Here is a 23,280-nt window from a genome sequence, read left to right as displayed (position 1 = left end):
ACGGCCGACGGCAGCCACTCGCGGTCGGGCGAAGTGCATCCGCGGCGCGCACTTCACTCGACAAACTTTACTCTCCCGAAATAAACTTTTCGCAACGCGCGCTATCGATCACGGAAGGCGACGGTGATCTCGAACACGGGCGCCAAAGAAACTCGTGGCGTACTAACCGTGAGCGGCGTGCGGTTCGGGTCCGGCTCGGAGATCGGCTGCGGGAGCACTCGCGCGGTTGCTATCGGGAGCACTGACTTCAGCACTTTGGACATACAAAGTCGGAGCGGACACGTGACGAGAGCGCGCGGCGCGGCCGGCGTCGGCGCGAGAGGAGCGGCGCGGCCGAGTGCCGAGTGGGCCGAGTGCTGCCGAGCGCCGAGCGTGCGAGTGCCGGAGTCAGCGCGCGCACGGCCCGCCCCGCATCGACCGCCACCCCCGCCCACCCCCGCCCATCGCCGCGACGCCCGACTGTTTTTCTCTCGGCACCCGACCGGGGGACGCACCTGATTTTTTCCGTGATATTTTTTCCTCCCTTCTCCTCGCGACGCGATCCGTTCGCTTTCATTACGGTCTAGAGTTTGATTTATCACCGCGGCGGTTCTGAAATATTCTTGTGATAGAACCGGGTGCCGAACTCTCACCTCATGATTAGCATCGATTTATCGAAATTAGCGGCACAGCCGATCAACACATAAAAAATTTAAAGACTTTGTTACAAGAAAATTTTAAAAGTTTTATAAAAATTCTTTATTTGTTTAATTAAACTATAGAAATTTAACGATAGTTACTAAAACTATAAGTAACTTATGGTATAATGTAAATAATTTAAACAGTTTAATTTTAAAATCACAAATTAAAAAAATAAAACGACTATACTAAAATATTTTTATATCAAAATCAATTTCCTTTTCCGTACAACCCCATTTAAATTTATCAGTAGATCACTCAATGTCCCCCTACGTAGCACCTGTCTACGACGTAGCTAATGGTTCCTCCATATTGGCCTAGTCCAGCGGTTCGCGCCGCCCTGTGATTGGTATTCACCGGCCACTTTGCCTTTTGCATCTCGTCTGCAAGCTAACATATTTGGCCACGATTCAATTTTAATGCTTTCGTATTTGTGTCAAACTTTTAGTAAAGAGGAATATAAAAAAATATCCTGTACAGAAGAAAGAAGTTATTTGTAAACGTTGACATTTCGGCATTTTCATGCAAAGTGCGCAGCACCTTCTTTGAAATTGTTTCCGTTTATCTAGTATGCTGTTTCATTTTAAATTTGATATCAAAATGGTCGCAATATTAGACAAGATTTGATAAGCGGCTACCTCGCATACCGCAATGTAACTTAAGACATTGACGAATTTGTGTACGGTCTCAGCTCAACGGAATGTCTAAAATATTGTCTTTAATAACTTCTAGCTATATTTTAAATAAATTTTATTACATCTTCACAGCTATTATAATAAATAAGTTTACAGTTTTTAATTTTGGTGTAAGTTACATTTTTATAATATTTTGTAATGATTTTTGGACTTTAGCTTTTATCATACCTAGTAACTATCAATTTAACAAATTTAATGACTAAACATAGAGGTGTAGAGATATTGTAGCATTTTGATTTAATAGAAAGTTGATCTTTAAACTGAATAAAAATTTTAAAAACACCGGAAACCGTTTGAACGCGTTGCATTCGGACAATAACAACGGTAGAAATTAAAAATAATCACTGGCGTATGGCACGGAAGCAGGGATATGAAAAATAATAGGAATGCGTCTACCTGAGAGAGGTCAGAATGTGCGGGTTTACGATTATGTAGAGTTGGATTCTTGCATGTATAGCAGTTGTATTAAAATTGAAGCTTATTATCAGAGTACTTATTTTATGCGTGATTAATTATAGTCTGCGTGCAGTGACAGCGGTGACGATCGTAGCCTTGAATTGGAAGAGTGTTGTAACGGCGCCTGTCACCCTCAGAGTGAATGAAAAATTAGTTATGAAAAGTCGACGCAGATCTCTTACGCCATTGGTATTTCTAACAATTCTAAAGTTTTTCTTTTTAAAATAATTTATTGTGAAAATATTGAAAAACTTTTAGGGTTAGGCAATTTAAAACTTTATTTATTTATTATTCTTTTTTGTACACACTAGGATACATTTAGTTTCATAATAAAAAAGAGTACAATGGGCGGTCTTATCACACAAGACAATCTCTTACAGATAGCCTTAGTATGGAACAAGTAGAAGTATAAATAATGGGTAGTTAACGTGTTCGAAACATAAATATATACAAACAAACATAGACATACATACATAAACATACACAAATGTATATATAACATTACTTTAATTATGTTTACAGATATTTTCCTGATAAATAGTGTATCCATATTTTTGTGATATAGGCTCATATATCACGTTTCATACAAACAACATACTTTACATTGAATATGTGTAAATCCGTATAAATCAATACGTTTTGAGTTACTAATTCAATATTTGTTTCAGGTAATCAAATCACAAGTCATATAAAAAATTTAAATAATAAAACATAATATTAATCGAACATTTTTAAAATATATTTGCGCTTCTTTTTATCAGTCTCTTTGATGTATTAAATAGAATATAGGTTTTGTAACAATAACTTACTCGGTGCTCAAAGAGATTATTGTATAGCTAATAGCTAAAGAGCATTTCTATTTTTAAAATAATAGTCTTTAAGTAGGACAGTTTCTACCGTTTTCTTAAGGTTCCTGTGGTGTGTGGCCTTCTGGAGATTGTACTTAATTACAGACTCAAGAGAAGCGGATATCGCCTTTTTGAAAAATCTGCCTATCGCATCATAATCATCATTTTTTGATTGAAGAAAAATTGCTACAGCATACTGGACGGCAGCGTGTTCGAAATGTTTTTCCTTCTTGATAAGTTATAAAGGTATATGTAAGTTGTTTATTTAGGGACATAAAAATACCTTTAACTCATATTGACAGCTTCCGAATAAAACAGGATTTTCATATAAGCATCAAGTTTACAGTAATAAGAACAAATATATTGTACATCTGAGGATAGACAGTATATTGTAGAAAATTATTTGAAAAAACTTACAAAATGTAATTCACCAAATGTTTTTAAGAGTAGTGTATTTATACTATAATAAATTAAATTTAAAATGTGTTTTAAGCGCGCTAAGATATCATTTTATATTGTCCACGATATTTGAACGGATTTGAAATGATTGCACGCTGTTTTCCGACCAGTTAAATACGTAAGCGAGTGCATAGCCAGTCCTAATTGAATCACAATCGGACGTAGTGACGTAACGACAGCGGCATCCGCAGGGACTAGAAAGCATCGTCAGTCCTTTGAACAGTCTTCGAAATGTCACGCTACAAAGCCTTTAATTTTGTAATGGCACAATAGGGATTTCAACGCTATAAGACTATCTTCATCAAAATTTTATTGAAATATATAACGTACCAATTATTTTAATGAGCGAATTCTTTTTATAATTTACGTAAAATATAATAAATAATTGCGTATTGTCAAAGTTAAAATCTATGGTAAGGAGTAAATCATTTACTTAAAGAGTTTTTATTCTCTAACAAAGTTCATACGATGAATAAGTAAGAGTTTAGTCATTTAATAAGTAAAAGAGAGTAAAAATAATTTATTAATTACTTTTAACGTAGTTAGAGTTAAGTAAGAAAAGGACCAATATTTAGCCACGGGGCATCTTCTCCGGAAACTCCTGAAGATGCCCCGTGGAGGGGTGAAACACGTGTTGAGTAATTTGGTGGTGCCGGTTGTGTGATTCGCATTGTTTGCCGCATACGCATTTATCAGCGGGCTGGCGGGCGGTGCATGCATTCATTGCACGACTACCACTACATGTGCGGAAGTGGCTAAATATTGGTCCTTTTCTTACTTAGGATGGACTTCCGCGAGGTAACGCCTGATTCCATTAAATAAATAAGTAGTTAGAGTTGACTAATTCAGTAGCGTCGTGTTTCCAGATGGCCGCTGGGGCCTAAGGGTTCCGAAGTGAATACCACAGATCGGCATCCAGCATTTTACGAAGATCATCGGAAAACGTTACAAGTAGCTTTCAACTGAGCTTATTGTAAATCTGTTTGTAGGGAGGTTTATGCCTCGCAATAGTCCTCCGGTTGAAATGATGATTATAATAATGACGCGTACTTACACAGGGATTTGTACCCTTAAACAGTGTTTTAGACTTTAACATTCCATTTGATATACAAGTAGCTTTAACATTTAATTTTTTTCACAAGAATTTTCTTACTACCTATACACACATTTTTTACCTACAATATATAATGAGGTCGTAGCTTTTACATAGCTGGCATATATGACATAAGTTTTAATTTTCTAAACATCAAAATTTTCTCTAACGTTTTAAGAAATTTGAATGCTTTTTATTGGTCACTTAAAAAGTGTTAAGGTACCGGAGCAAATGTAATAAAGAAAAGTTTTCATTTCGTTCAATGTAATATAAACAACCGCAGAAGAACAAAGATCACTGACGTAGCTCATAGAATTAAAGAATTCGTCTAAAGTGCCATTGGGCGCTGTACATCACCCTGCATGGGTGCTGTGACAAACGGATCTCAATTAGTAACCACGATCCGGCGAGGCGTGGGTAGGCACCCAGCTAAGTAGACTTGCGACATAGTTATGGTCGCTGAAAATCTCTGAAAGCGGGCAACGCAAGACCGGTTGTGGAAATCTTTGAGGGAGGCGTATGTCTTGCAATGGAAATCTTACGGCTGAAATGAAGAAGAACTAAAAAGAAAATACTGTATAAGCTACAACAACAAAAATTATTTTTTCTTGCTTAATTTATAAAATAACGTTATAAGTTACATTTCATGTAATACAAAACATAGCGCGCACAACAAATAGCGGCTAGTGCCTTAAGGCTATTGAATTATGGTAATGATAAAATTTATTAGAGTAATACAAGTCTCAATTAATTAAACTATAAGAAAACGCTTTATAATTCTTAGTTATTCTCGAGAAGATATATAATAGAATTTAAGAAGCTAGTATATTAGTCACACGTCTCATACGTGTGACGAGTATACCAGCTTGGAAGTCGAAATAATGATAATGAATAAGATACGTAGCACTTCCGAAAAAAATTACCAGAAGGTAAGCGAAGCTATTTTAAGATTTCCTTAATAATATTGTTTTACAAGTATTATTAAATTTATTTATTTAGTAACTATTAAGTAAAAGGATCTTCAAAGGTGAAACCCAGGTTATACTCGTGACAAAAGTATGGTTTTTAAATTGAATAAGAATGAAAATGTAACTAAATTATAAAAAGAAATATAACAAGCTCCTTAATTTGTTTCTGGGTAGAAATTTAAAATTAAACAAAATAAAGTTAATCGTCAAGCCATAAATCTTAAGATGGGGCAAACAATTAAACGAGGCTCCAACAAAGTTAAATCGCTATGATTACGCGACGATCGGCGAGTTCGATAGTGACAAACAGATAAAACTCTCATCAAATACAATCAGCGGTTGCCTGGACAGGGCTTAAACCTCTAGGCCTGTATATCCCGCCATTTCCTCGGGGCAAATTTCATTACCACTAGCGCGCCCTATAATCCCGACCGGACAAGTGCCTTAATCTACCGCTTTTGGTTCGATTCCAACTCTTAAACGCGCTTCATTTTTACATATAATCCGTTTTAATTGGATACTTCTTTAACTACGAGGAAATTAAACCTCAGCTACGAATCTAATGTACACTTGCTAACGCGCTCAGCAAATTGGTTTTGTTCATTTCAGTTCAAAAATTGATTTGATTATCAAAAAGTAACGTTTTCATTATACTTGGCTGAATTAAACTCTATGCATCTCTCTCTTCTTTGTATTATACTATAACACTTAATATTACCGGTGTACTCTTTCTAGAAGAATTTTTTTTTCTCTTTCTTTTTCTTTGTTTTCTTTTTAGCCGATGGATGCTCACTGCAAGGGATAGGCCTCCCCCAAAGATTGCCACGATGACCTGCCTTGCGCTGCCCGCATCCAACGACTTTCCGTGACCTCAACTATGTCATCGGTCTACCTAGCGGGTGCCCCCGCGCCGCGTCTGACTGCTCTTAGTCGCCACTCGAGAACCTTTCAACCCCAACAGCACGAGCGATATGCCACGCCCACTACTACTTCTGATGTGCAATTCTTCGAGCAACGTCAGTGATCTTAGTTCTTTTGCGGAACTTCTCATTTCCTATTTGTCTTCGCAGTGAAAATCAAAGCCATTGCTCTCTCTTTTTATCTACAGCAAAACAGTGGTGCACAAAATGTCATGTTTCTTTTACGCACAGAGGCTTAAGATACTGAGCTTATAAAGACATACAATAGAAAGTTTTGATTGATGATCACAAACGTGATGCTTATTACGATTTTGTTTCGTAAAACCTCGAATATCACCAAGCTTTATTTTCGAATCGTTTTATTAACGAAAGCAATTTCTTCTCTTGTTTCCTCTATATAATATAATTAATAGAACGTATTACATTCATCTGAGAGTCTTGAATCAAAAATTCCCTATAGTTCCTTTCACCTTGTTCATTCCACCTTGTAAACAAATAAATAACATAAACATAAAAAATAAATTATTTTTAGCTCAATGAGTTACGTGTTTCAATTAAAAAAAGTCAAACAGTTTAAAGTTTTAAATAAACAATTTTACAATTTCTTAGAAAGATTTTTTATTTATGTTTGTAATACTTTCGAATTCTTTTGAATGAGTTTTGGTTATAATGCTTTTAATGCGTAATTTATTATTAATTTGGTGTCACTACTTGTAATTAAAAATCTGAACAAGAAGTCAATTTTGATACTTCAATTATAAACTGATAAAAAATAAAAACAATGTTTTTAAAATATCTATAAATATATTAACAAAAAATATTTTTTCCATATATATACCTATTAATTTACTAAAACTGCACGGCGATTGGATGTATGATTTTTAAATATTTCGTGTAGAGACAGACAGACAAACATTCATTTTCATATGTTAATTTCATAGATTATATTATATTTCAGATAAATTTCCACTGGTAATTACATCTTTATTCTTTAATCATCATATGATTCTTCATTTTTAGTAAGAGCCTTTATTAAAATACAAATGCTTTTCAGTCCATCCAAAGTTGTCTGTAAAAAATCACTTAATATGATACGATCGTCAATTATACTTCTATATTGTTTTTTAATTGATTTTATTTTATGCTAGTAAAATATACAATAAAGTAATAAATAAATAAATAATTACTTATTATTTTGGTCATCACTTATCGCTAGTTTTTAAATATTTTTCATATGTACACATTGATATGCAATTGCGTTCGTTTTGGTACGTTTTTTCGGAAAAATTATGTCCTCCTGTTTATGTTAAAGAAGTAGCACTTTCATGGATCCAATTAAACTCGGTAAAGTGAGGGTAATTTTAATGTTCACTGAATAATTTATGGCCAATAACAAGAACGAGAGTATTAAAAATTATGTCGGTACTAGCAGGAAACTTTTGTAATTAGGTGTAACAACTAAAGCAGGTAACAAAATTTGAAACGAAGAACTACGATTTCAATCATGTAGGAACGACATGGAGCGTCACCAATGTCTGCTCGCCGAGCGCGGATTAATCGAAGACTGCAGTTACGATTAGTCGATGATTAATGCTCGCACGGCGACGCCATCTGCTGAATTAATTGCTTCATTTCCTCTAGACGGCTTCAAGTGGAATTTTGTACTCGGGATGGTACAACGTTCAAAGTTTTTGTTCAATACTCTATATCAATTTAGTTATGTTTCTCATATTGCATGTAACAGTATAACTACTTTTTAGTCAAATAATATTTGTTTTGAGCATAGGCAAAAAGTTATCACTTTATCGGTATTCTACATGACTAAATTTTGGTGGGTATGCAAAGAAATTACACTTAATAAGGATAACAAAACGCACGGATTCATCCGTACCCGATTGAAATTTCTTCCACCAGCATGAAGCGTTTTGCTAATACGTTTATAGTGCAAACAGCCAAGAGGTGGAAAAACCTACCCGTGTAATAATATCCAGCCTATTATAACTAAAGAGTCGTCATGATAAAATTGGATAGGTTTCTTCTAGGAAAGCATGTATTATCGTAAACCAAGTCATCGCTTAACATCAGGCGAGACAGAAATCAAATGTTAGTTTAGTTTTTTGTGTTTAGTTTAGAGGTAATAAGTTTGTTTTATGTTTATACTAATTAATTTCAATTCTGTTATCTAAAACGTAATAATAATCATTATCTAGTCAACATCGCCCGGTGCAGGATATAGGCGTCCTACGATTTTCAATAGCACCGGTTGAAAACAGCCGGCATCCAGTGTTTACTTCATAGCACACAGCTAATATAAAAAAATATTATATCTCGAAAATAAGTAGTTCTATTTATTTTATCAAGGATAATTATGAAGACATATACAAAAAAATTGTGTTTGTAATGGTCTGTTCTTAAATTAAGACCCTCTTGGAATCCTAAAAACTACGTATATTTTAAATTGGTGGATGCCATTATGCCGATATAAAGTAATTACATGAAGAAATTAGCTAAAAAATATCCAATACAAAAAGTAGGCTTGAAAATCAAACCGACTAATTTGTTGACTTGGATTCGTGTAAACACAGTTAATTACAATTGTAGAGAAAAAACAAACAATTTAAGTATAGGGGCGGGAGCAGAAATTTTGATGTTTTAAGAACGAGTTAAACTCCTTTGTAGGCATCGAAACTTTTAACAAAAGGCGGCCCGCATGATTTGTGAATGCGTGTAATTTTTCAAACGTCATATTTTTGTTAGGGTTTTTTCGGTCCTCAAAATAAAGTTTTCCATTGTGCTGAACCGACTTTTTGGAGTTCGCATCGGCTTTATCTCATTTCTTGCGTAGGAAAACTTGGATGATTTTTGACAGTGTGGCACGGTGGAGTGTTACGTTCGTCAAAATTAAAAGATTATAACATTTACAAAGCTGCCCTGCTAAAAACGTTAATAAAGTTCTTTGCAATTAACTTTCAAACGTATCAAAAGTTCTTTAGAGTGGTAAACGTTTTACAAAATACGAACAAAATGAATGATGGACAGGTAAAATTGATCGGAGTCTTTCAGCTAGCTAATCCTCTTCCACCCCGGTGTGTACAACGTTCCATTGTAGTTGCTGTCGAACTTGCCTGCGGCTATCAGCTATTGATACCGCCGGTTATCGGAGAGGATACACGAAATTTACATTGTTCCGACACGAATTTAACATTCAATTTACACGATTCGCTTCGTAATAAAAAATATTAAAGTGATATAACCCGAATATTACAAGTTCCTCATATGATGTGAAACGATGAATTTGGAGATTACAAGAAACTTTTTTATTTTTTTTAAAAAACCTTTAAATAACCTAAACAAATGTACAAGAGATTACCAAAAATTTATATAAATGTTCATACGCTAATGAAAGATATATAGAAAAGGTACAACGGAAACTTCTGGTCAAAATTATTAGTAAGAAACAAAGATAATAATAAAGTAAAAAATACGAAATTAACAATAGCAACTATGTGGTAGCCAAAAGAAAGTGGCTCGGTCATAAAATAAATACATACTGTGGTATTTATCCTGCAGAAGAATATATTTAAAAATCGGTTTATGAACTAAAAATATTAGATAATCATGCGATTGTTGTACACACTCGACAAATAGTATAGGAATAATGTTTAATTTTAACTTATAACTTGGATAAAATTCGTTTACATTTGTCACCATTAGTACATCTTCATCATCTTACATGTTAAATACCTTATACATATTTTATTTTAATTCTGCAAAGTAGCATAGTATATTAGTTGTTTGTTTAGAAAGTTTTGTTGTATACTATACCAAGTTATATCAAATCACATTAAGATTTAATTATGGCTTCCTTAGGTATGATCAGCAATGTTCACACACTAGCGGAAGATTTAGATACCGTGAGCCAATCGTATCTATATTGAAAAAAAAATACACTAAAGCAATATTTTATTATGTACATATATAAATAGATGTATAACATATATGTGCAGCTTTTTATTTAAATTCATCTCTGTAGCTTACAATAGCTTTAAGCGAATAAATAGTCTATTAGATATGACTACAATTTTTTTATATCAACAGCCTGTCCTCAAAAACTTAAGCTTGCAAATATGCTGGGCTATATCAGTTACTTTCTTTTAGCTAGAGATCTCCTTTATGAAAAATGGTATCAATAAATAAGAAAATATCAAATAGGCTTAAATATTTTTTAACGTAACTGTTGGAAAAGTGTGACTGCAACTATAGCATTGGCACTCATATTTCTGAATTTCATTCCCCCGCGTACGCTATATTACACATTGCAAATCCAAATGTCGTAATAACGTAACCCCAGCGGTGTTCCCAGTAGATTGTATTAAACAAAGGGGAATTAAGTAGCAGACAGTGCGGTGTAGCGAGCCGCGACCAACTTAAGTACGAGCCACTTTGTTCAACCTTCTATGCTGAATGTGCTTCCAACGCTTATATCACATATTTTGAAATTTATTTTACACAAAAGTATACGTACTCTATGTTCAATGAGACACTGATTAGGTCAATTGACAATATACAGGCTGATTGGTTATATGAGAGAAAAGCTTTCATTACAGTAAACAGTAATTAATAGTAATAAATATTAAACCAAGTTTTAAAAACGATTTTTTTAATTACGTTACATATTATTTTTGAAACTAATCATTTTCAGACAGAAAGTACTATACCCTTATTAACACGAAACAAGATATAAATTCACTGCTTTAAAACTTGCACACCTATAACCATTTTTTTTTGCCGAACCATTACGATAGCGATAATTTAATAAATACATTTTTCAAAAAGCGAACTATATTCAACTGCGCTTAATAATTGTGTTCATTCGCGGCTGCTGACTCATTATCATATAAATGAGAGAGAAAAAGCAACGGTCGGCCATTAATCAAGAGAATGGAGCAACAACACTGGCTAATACACTTATCAACTTTAATTCAATAATCCGGCGGCGCTCGCGCCGGACCTCGCCACCGGACTTTTCGTTACGTAAAAAATAAGCGGGGAGCACAACGCTCGACCTCACATACTAATCCCAATTAATTTCAGTACTTTATATTTCAGATCGACCTGGAAGTGTTCAAAGATTTTATATAAATATAAAGTCTATAGACATGTATTTAACGCGACTACAGAGCAATTGTGTAGCAGAAGTCGTAGCACAGGTCTACACTCGAGAACGTAGCACGCGCCCGCCATGACATCGCATTGTATATTTCTGAGTTTCTAACATTTTAGAACTATTATCATAATTCTATGTTCGCATTCTGTTACGGCAGGTCCTTGCCGGGTGTTCCGTAACGTATAAACTGCAATTCATTGCGCTGTTTGCTTTAAATTAAGTTTATAAAATGCACAACACGAGAAGCGTACACTTCATAAATTTTACTAAAAGAATTTCTAGCGGAATTAATTTAGATTTGCTCCCTAATTATTCATGTTTTCAAGCACATTCATCGAGAATGGTACTTTTTCACATTTTTCCAAAGCTATTCACGGAACATCATAAATGAAATTAATTTTAATATTGAAATAAAAAGCCGTACTTTGTCATAATATCAAAATCAGCTCTGCCCTAGTTTTGATAGCGGCGAACGTTAAGGTTTCGCGATCCAATTTCATGCCTTCGTGAACTCATGCACCAATGGTCTACCCACCAGAGAAATTTCACTAACACAAAGTTATGATTAATTGAGGCAATAACACTGAGACTATGCTTTGTCCTGATATTGAAGTCTCATTAAAATTGAATCTATAATTAAAAATGATTTTCATATTTGATGTCATATTAATTTATCAATTAATAATGATTAAAAAATTGGGGTGTCTTAATTGATATTAATGTTTGAATAAAAAAGCAATTGAATAATAACTTTTATTAAACTGAATTTTAAAGCACTGTTTTATATATTTAAATTCAATTAAAAAAAATCTTATTTATTATTCTCGCATTATAAAAACACCTAATAAAAACGATAATTAAATATTTAATAAACATTAAACATACAAATAATCTTAAGACATAATAATTAAGAAGTTTTTTGCAAAACTTATTTAGTAGTTGTACATGTAGTCAACTTTTAATTTTTATAAGTAGCGAGCCCCGTAGAATTAATCACTTAACGCTTCAGTCATGAAAAGCTCAAACAGTGACTGTTGATGGCACAAAAACCTAGGTTTAGAATTTTTCTCAAAACAATGCCTACGTACGACTCTTCCGAGAGCTGGATATTCCTTACAACAGTTTCTGACTTTCATAGCGAATACAAAGAGACTTCCTACGTTCCAACAAAAACATCCACGCCAGATGATGTGTCTATGGCGAGAAATTGCAAAAAAAGGAAAAAGTAAGTTATACATGCCTCTATATATGCAAGCGTGGGATTTTAAAACAACGTATTTTTTCCTCTCCTTGTTGAAGAAAACTGTAGCGGATACGCGAGGATAGACAAAAGGGGGCCTCTAAGTACTTTGTTAGATATCTGGCATGAGTAAAAGCAAATGTAGATGAGCCCTGCCCGGGTCTTTCCCCACCCCGCTTCTCTACTTAACTACTCGTACAAATACAAAAGTCCTGACATAAATCTTGTCCCGGCGAGAGCGCGCACGGCGCCGGTAGCTCACCTCTCGAGGTGACTACGCATTCCCCTCCGTGGGGTTTCTTCGATAATGTAACAAATTAGAATCTGTTATTCCATCTATGCGTTCATACTAAATTAATTCGTATATGTGTACCGTATTGAATTTCGAATAAAGGTAATAAAACGTATCATAGAATACGCCACGTAATTATTTAAAGTTTAATAATATAATTTAACCAAGGAACAAAAAATATAACAAAAAATTATTGCTCTAATAATGATCATAATAAACAATGCGCTTTTGATACATTTAAGACCAAAAAAATGGTTTTTAGTCAAAGTTAATTCATGAAGAAAAAACAGTATTTGATTTTTGGATCTGTTTAGTAAATAATGAAATACATAATATATATCAAGTGATTATTATCATATTAATTTTTTTGGTATATTTGAATAGTAAAATTTTTACTTCAAAAATGTTTTCTACTGTTATGACACTTTCTTAGGACGAAGGTACCTGTGCTGAATTATTATTTTGTTCATGAAGATAGGTAGGCTGTCTAAAGCTGCACATATAAGTAGAAGCATTCAAGATGTCATGCTTAATTTTGGTATGTGCGTAATATCTCAAACCAATGAGAGCAATTGCGGAATTACATAGAATATCATATTACCGTATCGACTACCGTTAAGAGAACGACATGTTCGTCACTTCCCTATCTGATATACAAAAGGATAGATCAACATGTAAATCGACACATAAACTAAAACTTTAAGTTTTTTTAAAGATTAAAAGCTATGAACACAGAAATAACAATGTGTAGAATAATATATATTATTAAAAGTACAACATTTTTAGTATTAACAACGCGAAACGATAGACTTTGTTATTAGAAATTGGAATTATGATTAAAAATTGTGACTATCACATTTTTCTTAGTTTTTTTTCGTATATATTTCAGGAAAGTAAATTGAAATACATGGGTGTCCTTCATTACATCTGTTGGTTATGAGATCGCCGAATGAGTTATTAAAAAATAAACTGCTGTTCTAAAATGTCCGCCCTGATTAGAAGGGAAAGGGACACCGGAGATTGGACCCGTTCCTTTTCTGAGCCGTGCATCAAAATTATTCTACAAGTTTATGTCTACTAAACGCTTTCAATGAAAATGAGACTATAAAGTTTCCGGGCGACGCAGAATGATTCTATTACGAATATGAAATGTTATTACCTCGGACGGATTATAAGCAGGAGCAGGTTCTAACAAATGAAATTGTTTCCCTCCTTTGGAATCCATTTTAAAGATGAATCGCGTAATTCTTACGAGTAAAGACTTTGTCAAGCGTAAGATGCGTTTATTAGAATTAAAGCGTCTTATAACAAAGAGACCAACCTACGCGGCTGTCGTATTCTGAATGCGCGTTTCATAAATTTTCTCCTCATTGTTCCAATTTCATATACATTTATTTTAAGTTATTTGTAATACATAATATGATAAAAGCTTCTTTAAAGATTGTATTTAATGGAGTGATCACGTCTTCGTTCTTTGTAATAAGCGTCCTGTTTCGTTTTACAAAAGGAAAATACCTTCTTTGTATTTTGTATTTTTACATTTTATGTCGATATTAGTACAATCATTATAAATAATAAATATTCAATTTTGAGTTATGAACATGTTCAGGAGAACCTATTTTTATTTTTTAACTAAATTTTATTTTTAATTAAGCAAAACATACGAATAGTTCGTATGTTATGCTTTTGCGTTATAAACAAAAAATATTATGTCAGAGTAATTGCTCTAGGAGTGTCTTTAAAAAAGCCTGTTCTCAGCAACTCTGATATCACTAGCATTATTTCCGTAATTATAATACAATTAATACTACACAGTTTCTTTGAATTTTCTTACATTTGCCTAACTGCATAACAGTGTCTTAAGAGACAAATGCTCTGGTGCTTCAAGAGACAACTCTTCTTTTAGTCTCGTTCGTGCATCACTTTCATCCTTTTTATATTTATCCTCAATAATTAAATATTTAGCTTTAATTAATCAGGTGTTAACAAAATATTTGCCTATCTTACAGTATTAATTACTTTTAAGAAATGATTTTACAATGCAGCCTCGCTAACAAAAATGAACACTGTTCAATAAAAATGTTTCGATTTGTTAAAGTAGTAACAAAATAACATCAAGTCAGAGAAATATTAAAAAATAATATGCATAACAAGCCAATGAAAGTAACTTCGGAAGTGATTTGAGAAAGCGGCAAATCTTTGTCGCGTGGTATGAAGGATAAAAAAATTCTATACAATATAAATCATACTGGGCGAAATAAGGCAAACCGATTCCCGCCCTATATACAGGTTGATTAGTTATAGATGTATAGGCTTTAAAGGAATGAATGCATAGTTCATTTGTTGACTATTAATGTAAGTTACTAGATGAAACAAAAGATAATGATTTCAGAAATAATTAATAATTAAATGAAACATCGTTTTCTAAAATTCAGATTATTACGTATAAAAATATTATTATTTACTTTTCTGTGCCAACAGAATTTTTACTGCCAGAAGTTATTGCTCTGTTTAGGAATGCTGAATATAAAATAATGAAACCTATTTCATAAAGCTTATAAGCTTTTTTCTAGTAAATGAGCTTTTAAAGCTTTTGCACATACGACCAATCACCCTGCTATTATAAATTAACTTAAAAAATACGGTTCTGCTAAAATCGTTTCATAAGAACAAAGAAATATCTCTATAAACAGACGAAAAAAATTGCAATATTTTTTTGTATCATTTTATAAAATTAATATAACTTAATATAAATTATGTAACTAAATGGCATTTAGTTTACTGAATTAAGAACACAGTTAAATTCCAAAAGCTGTCAGTAGCACGCCGGGTATGGGTCTCCTTTCGTGTCCTTACGCGTCGTTGCACCGATTCGAAGGATACAGTTGCTTGACGGGCGGGGAACATTACACTAGTTAAATTGCTTTATAACAACCTCTAACGAAATATTCACCCGTTTTCTACAATGGATAAGAAATATTATTATTTTGTTATTTATGAATCGAAAATAAAGCGCTATTTTTGATATACATGACCGTTTAATATGTCTAATGTAAATTACATATTTTTAAATTTACTCGCTCCTTTCAGGATACGATTTTAAATATGCTATATTTAAATAATTTTTTGGCTTTGACTAATTTTTTTTTATTTTATTACGCCAAATATTTATATACTACAATCGAATTTACAATTACTATTATACGTACTTTTAAAAGCCATTTTTGGACTGGAAAAGTCCAAAACGGTTATAAAATGCGCTGGTAACAACGTTTCCCTCAAACGTTGCCTTTGATAAATTCGTAAACGCAGTCGGCGTATTTTTTATTTGCACATCACGTAGCGAGTTAAAGCAATATCGTTTAGTAGAATCGTCTATTAACAACACTGTAAATGTACCTTTATGTTGAACTTGATAGGTTCATTAGGAGTTAAAAGGCTATAGCCCATCCTTCTAACGTTAAGAATGAGGAACAAAATTGTTGTGCATAAAATAGAATACTATAATGGCAGATAGTTGTAGCGTTTATTTCGAAAGAAATAAGATAACCTAAATTAAACGTTACAAAAAATTCATTTACATTCATCATAATTTAATAAATTAATGAACACAATTGAAAGACGTATATATTTTATAACCATACAATCATCGATCGTTGGTTGTAAGACGTCCACTGCTGGGAATAGGTCTTCTCTATGGATTTTCAAAACGGACAGTTATAAGCGGCCTATTTCGATCTTTAATATATCAATAACAACTAAATTTTAATATTTGCATACGATTTAAGAAAAAAATTGTACATAAGTTGAACAGACATTCAAATAAAAATGAAGCATACATTTTTTTTAATTTTGATATACATACTTTTTTGTTGAATGAAACAAAAACAGAGGAAACTATATTTCAAAACGACATTTAACGGTTATTGTAAAAGAAATACATAACAATACGTTATTACCTAATCTACAAACTTATATTTTCATTTCTTTATACGTTTATTATATTGAAATATAATAATTCCATTAAAATTTGAAGTAAATTATGTGTTCAGTTTTATTCTTGTTACATTATTTCCTTTAATAATTACTTCGCGATAACCGGCGATGTTTATCTAAAGTAATAATTTAAAAACGTTCTAAAGTTGTTACGTGAACAATCTACAATGTTTTATGTACAGCGGCGTGGGTGTGTGATCTGGTCCGCGACATATGTTAAACCGACCTGAAATTGAGCCAAGTTTTAGGTGGAGATATTACGAACAGATATGCACGAACACACCGATGCAAATATTTATTTCTTCTAAGTTAATAATATGCATTTCACGTTTTTGATTATGGTAATTAACCCTGCAGTAAAATATACTAAGCATATATAAGCTTGTATATATTATTAACCACATAGAATCATACCGATACAGCGATCATTAGTGTACACGAGAAGAATGTAAGAAGCGTCCTATTTGATAAAAACTAGAATTAGATTGATCTCCCCTATAATGGCATCATTAAACTTAAATCCAAGGGATCTTAAGTAAGAATAGCCCGCAAAGACAACAAACACAGCCAAACAGCTTCTTTTTCTTGTTACTCTCACAATAGTCTTGAAATAGTAACAGAGAGCTAATCAAAAAAAATAATGATTCTTAAGCTTTATTAACATTTCAAAATATATTTTATGCGATAATAAGACTTTTACGAGTTTTTATTTTTTTTTTAAATATTAAAATCAATAATGTTATTACGACAATTTTACCTCAATTTTTGAATTCAGAGTATTACCCAAATGTTTGATAAGATTGCCAATGCACATAAACAAATTTTCAGAGCATGGACAGCAGCCTCGTCAGCATACCATAATATCATACTGCGATGACCAATCCGTTTGCCAAGCGTGGCAATCATGAATAATGGTATGTATCATTCGTCATAGATATCTTTGAGGAGGCATATGCCTGGCAGTGGGTGTCTATGGGCTGAACGATGACAATTATTATTTGCCTCGTAATGAAAACACACATATAATTAAAACATCAGATAAGTATCAGATGAAGTAAAAAGAAAAGTATTATATATCAGCTTTAGAATTTCCTTCCGCACAAAATAATTTAACTGACAAAATAGTGTCGTTTGAAGTCCGTTCAATACAGAAGTTCATATTGAATAACACTGATGTTAATTTCCTTTGCATTTATTTGAGCAAAATGCGTGAATATTAATTCGTTCAGATTTATTAATTTAAATACTTCTTGTACAAAATATAGGAAGGTAACTTTATTACGTTATACATGAACCAAGGGCGTTTTCTGTTAATTAACCTTTCAGGAGGCGTAAAAATAAATTAATGAAGGTAGGTATAAATAAAAAATAATAATTAAATGAAGAAAAAAAACTAAGTTTCTCAAATTTGAAATCACTAACAAATTTTATATTTCACATTTATAGGAGGCGGGCCTTACAACGCTGCGCAGCGTTTTGGATTGCAAATTTTAAATTTGGAATAGTTATTCACTAACACGTCACTATCTTCAATTAATTGTTATAAGAAAATTTAAAAGTGTATAGATATAAATCCAAAACAAATGTATAAGAACAGATTTAGTTGGTAAGTATTCTACGAAATATTAACTGCTCTATGTTTACATTTTTATTAATTCTCCTAAATAAGCATATTTCGAGTATATGAGTGTTAACCGTTGATAAATATAGAAAATAAAAATTCTCTTTATGAATTATGTTTAGAAAATTAGTTAACTAAAGTTTCTTCCTCAAAAATTAAATATACATAGATAGGGACGACTTTATAGAGAACAGTAAAAATCTTTAACTTTGTCATTTATAAATTAAATAACAAAATTGATGTTAAGCGCTTCGTGTGACTTAAAATGACATCGTAAGCAACAATTCTAGTAGCCACAAAGTAATTCTTGACAAATTAGATTTTTGCAAGGTATAGCTGGCTAAGACGAAATTAGTGCTGACTTTGACTGGAGTGCAGGCTTTTAAACGTGAATTAGAGGCCCTGTCGCTCAAGCGTTAATGGCGTATTATGACGGAGTGGGTGTCGCTGTGAAAATTATGTAGTCATTCAAATTTCTTTTGCAATATTCTATTTTTGTCCAAGCTTAAAAATTCATACTGCTCTATAATCGCCAGACAGATAGAAATATCAATACTGAAATGTAAGTTGTGTACGCAATATCTTCAAAACATATCAATATCGCACATCACTCGCCAACTACCGGAACATTTACAATATTTACGAGCTTCCACGGGAAGTTAAAATGTCCAATTCCAGATTCACGCATATCTACGATAATTATATTGACTCCTAATGATTTATAGTTACTGTTTTATTACAAATAGATTATTATAATAGAAATAAAAAAATACAATTCGGTTCATTTATCATAATCGCAACATGTTTATGTTGCGATTATGATAAATGAACATATATGAGGTTACAAAAAAAAAAGCGACGGATTATGACCATGAATGGTAGGTGATACTCTCAGTGATTATCTTCGGACGCTGAAACTGTTCTACCCAATAACTGTAGTGCAATGATGTAAAAGGAGTACAATATACAAAGTAAATATGGTAAGCTCACCCACGCACACAGTTTAAAAAGTGTATGCTATTGTAATTCGCTGCCAGTTGCTTAAAGATATTAGATTAAAATGATTTCATAAAAAATTGTTTTACGTTCTTAAAATAAAAAAATGTATATTTAGAAAATGATTTAAATAATGTAATTACTGTGAAACAACTGCAAAATACTTAAGGGAGAATATCTACAGAAAGTAATATAGGAGATAAAGCAAAGCTGCGAAATTATTTCAAATAAAGTATTAATCCTCGAATCCATCTCGAGGCATCGCGTATCTTTATACTGTGTAGGATTTCAGATGGAAAGCTGCTTCAGAAAACTTCTATCCGAACTCTTCGTGTAATCTTACTTATAAAAATAAACTTTTGCATTAACTGATTTTGAATCAGGGGTGGGCGTACGAGGTGGGCTAACATACCGACGATTTTCGCAAAAGTTACAAAGTCAACCAAGCAAGAAATAGAAACAAAGAAGTTTACGCAGTTCTAGTTTTGATCTGACGAAGGTCTTCGTTCAGGAGAGTTTTTGTAGTAATAAAGAATTTACTACACACGCTTCAATGCACGTACCTTTTTAATTTTATTATCGACTTCTTGATAGTCGTGAAAACAATCGTAAAGTAGATTATAAGCTTCTACACAATACGTAAAAACGAGCAACGGTAGTATACAAAGCCTCTTAGGCAGCATTTATAAAGTTGTACCAATGAACATCTCCGTATCAAGGAAGCTATTGTCGAGTGCTAAGATAACACTAATTTATCTAAAAACATTTAGTGTCAAAGTATATGTTATACTGATTTAGATAACTTGACATTTTGTAAATTACTTTAAACACAAGATTAGGGTTACCATCATCATCGTGTCAGCGGTCGGACAATTACTGCTGGACATAGGCCTCCCTTTTTGGTTTCCTATAGAACCGACAGGAAGCGGCCTGCAACAAGGGTCTACGGACCATCCTAAAAAGGTCATGTGATCATCTTGTGGACGTACTTGCCGGTCTGTGGTCTCCAGTTCAGAACCTTAGGGTCCCAGCACAACATGTGGCCTATTGGATTACTATCTACAATATTAAGTTACACATATTAATTTATGTCGTCATTTTATAGTGTAAGGAATAAAAAATACAATTATGGAAGTAGAAGGTATAAAATGAGTTTCTACAGTAATGTAAAGCAATGCACGTAATTGTATTTTTATTCAATTTTAACCATATGACATTGTGTTAAAGTTAAACAGTTGTCAAAATTATAACTTTTTTCTTAAGTTGTCATCTGAAATTAATCGTGCACCTAAATGAAATGTATTATGTGGACATGAGTGAAATAGATCAGGAGAAGCACATGGTATCTCTTCAATATTTTACCTGTACTGGAGTTGTTCAGTAGACATCATGTAACAAAATTATAGGAATCAATAATTTTAGAGAGTTAAAGCCAATATACCAAAATGATTTTAATGAAGAGCAATGAATCGGGCACACCTTTCCGTAAAATAAATATCTATTTTCAATATGTATATTATCATTTAGCCGAAATTTTTAGTGTTATTTTTTGCAGACACAAATGAAAATTAATTTCCGCTAAGTGTGAAAATATAAGTTTCTTCTCGAAAAGTAAAGAAAGAAACTCCTAATTTGAATAGGATCATAAAAAAGTAAAGAAAAAATTCAATGTCTCGCAATCTTTTGTTGAAGGCTCTTGTGTTTCAAGTATGAGCGTCTCGAATTTCGATTTTCAATTTTATTCCCTTCCTTTTTTGATACAACGATAGAGACTTTACGCGTCGTACTTTAGACATAGCTGAGTGTAATTAAGGTGCAAAGATATCTGAAGTCTGCCGACTAGGGGAGCTTGAAGGACCCTCCAGTGGCCGACTGTGTACTCAGAGCCGATGAGTGTTGCGTAGGCAGCTGTTCTCCTCTATTTCGTTCTTTCTAAAGATTCAATATAAATTTATCAGTCATATTCATGACTTTACAGTTTAAAAAAAATGGTTATATATTTTGTACACATACTACGTTGTAGAATGTGTGAGTTAGACGTCAAAATGTCCATAAACAAAGGACGTTTGGCTTAGGAAATTGTACGAAATCATATTCTTATTAGACTTTCTGATTATTCGTTTTATCTGAAATTATATTTAACGGTATCACGTTTTACTCTACCGCGTTGATTTCTACGAACTGCGTTGATAACTTTTATTCTCTAGTTTTATAAGGAGATAATGTTGTTTAATTTTAATAACCTCTGCAAATGATATAAATATGCAAAATTAAAACTAAAGGAACAAATAAACATAGGATTAATTATTTCTTCTTCCTAATCTCATTCTTTACTAATAAAGGTCGTGTCTGCCTTGAAACGCCTAAACGAGTAGCTGTTCTTCTGTATTCTATTTTTTTCAGGATAGTAGTTATTTATAACAAAGTAAGACCTTCATTTGTTGTTTTTTTTTGGGTCACTCATTGGATTCAAACACTCATTTGATGAACAAATGAGTGTGAATAAAACGTATGATTTATGACCGTAGAAACGATATTACCTTTGTAATATAAAAGCTTTTAACTAAATTTAAAATGTCTATTTTAAAGTATTCATAACAAATAATTATTAATAAGGTTAAATTGCAATTTTTTGTATATTCCAAAAGAATTCGCCATATTTTGATTCACCTCGTACATCTCAGGAAGTTATTTGAGCAAGCTCTAAAAACCGTTTCTTAAAAAGAACCGTAAGAAATATCAAATAATAATATATTTTTAATTTGTCTAATACCAGTCTTGTTAAATAGTTAAATTAACTAACTTTTTGGTGCGTTAGAATGAAGAAAATATTCATCATAAAATGGCGGAGTTCATCAGACAGCTTAGCTGTCGAACCGTCACAAGAAATTTTACGGTTCGATTAAATGAGTGCCGCAAACATTGTGTTTTACTAGTTTTACAACTAATAAACATTTTTACTATTAAATGACGTTATTTAAGTTGATACATTAAACATAAATATAGTAAAATAATGACCGTTATACTTTTATAAATCATTTCTTTATGTCGAATCATATTTCCCAAATACTAACGAATGAAACAGAGAGAACTATTGATCCCAATCTTATTACGATGCCCTAACTTATATTCCATATTACATTAATTTCTCCGGAGACGTCCCGCAAACTAAGCAATAGCAGCTGCCCGGCAAAGTCGCATGTTTATTGAGAAATTGCCTAATCTCGTGGAGCTATAAAACAAACCGCAACGGAACTTGAACTTAAATATTTCTTCTCCAGGGTACTGTAGCGGCCCCTTCTTCTTTCTAACTGGTTATAACCACAACGAGACCCAATTACTCCTCGTAGTCATTACTGCTATATCCACACAAACCGCACCCAACTCTCTCTCATCCGTTCACGTACTTCGATTCTATTATTTGTGTTTCCTACTTATAATTTCCGTGCCATACAACTTCGAAAAACAGTCTTTAATAATGGGTGGACTTTTCTAGAACTTCTGCAATTCTCTTAGGGATTATTCATTGATCTGTAATCCATTTATGAGATAAAACAATACGTTAGTGATATATATAATATAATTTATTAGTTTTATTATTGAAAACGAAATATTTTGTTCACGTTAATAACTAGCACGAAAGTCGTAAAACCTGTATAATGAATTACCGCTGAGTTTCCGAAGTAATAAATATTTATGTAGATATGTATGTGTAATATGGTGCAAATAAATTTCAATTTATTTTCTCCCTATACTTGATCTTGTTTAAGTGAATTTTGTGAGAAAATGCACATATAATAAAATAAAGATTTACGTAACGTATGAGATTTTAATTATGATACATTCGTCAT

The 23,280-nt window shown here is 32.7% G+C and overlaps 1 protein-coding gene across 5 annotated transcripts in view; it reads right to left on the bottom strand.

The window, feature by feature from the left end:
- Rbp6 (RNA-binding protein 6) overlaps positions 1-23,280 on the bottom strand; it is a 511,568-nt gene that overhangs the window by 170,053 nt on the left and 318,235 nt on the right. The window contains exon 1 of one of the 5 annotated variants that reach the window (XM_068773333.1): positions 168-284. The exons of the other annotated variants lie outside the window; for them this stretch is intronic. Within the exon in view, the coding sequence (XP_068629434.1) occupies positions 168-263 (96 nt within the window). The 5' untranslated portion in view covers positions 264-284. Of the gene's footprint in view, positions 1-167; positions 285-23,280 lie in introns of those variants that run through there. 5 annotated transcript variants of the gene reach the window in all.

This window comes from Battus philenor, unplaced genomic scaffold (assembly GCF_028537555.1).
Source record: "Battus philenor isolate CCGP_79_NKW_IND1 unplaced genomic scaffold, ilBatPhil1.0.hap1 SCAF_6, whole genome shotgun sequence".
Taxonomy (NCBI): Eukaryota; Metazoa; Arthropoda; class Insecta; order Lepidoptera; family Papilionidae; genus Battus; species Battus philenor.
Note: the sequence above shows the minus strand (reverse complement) of the source record. Positions and strands in the feature narration are given on the sequence as shown.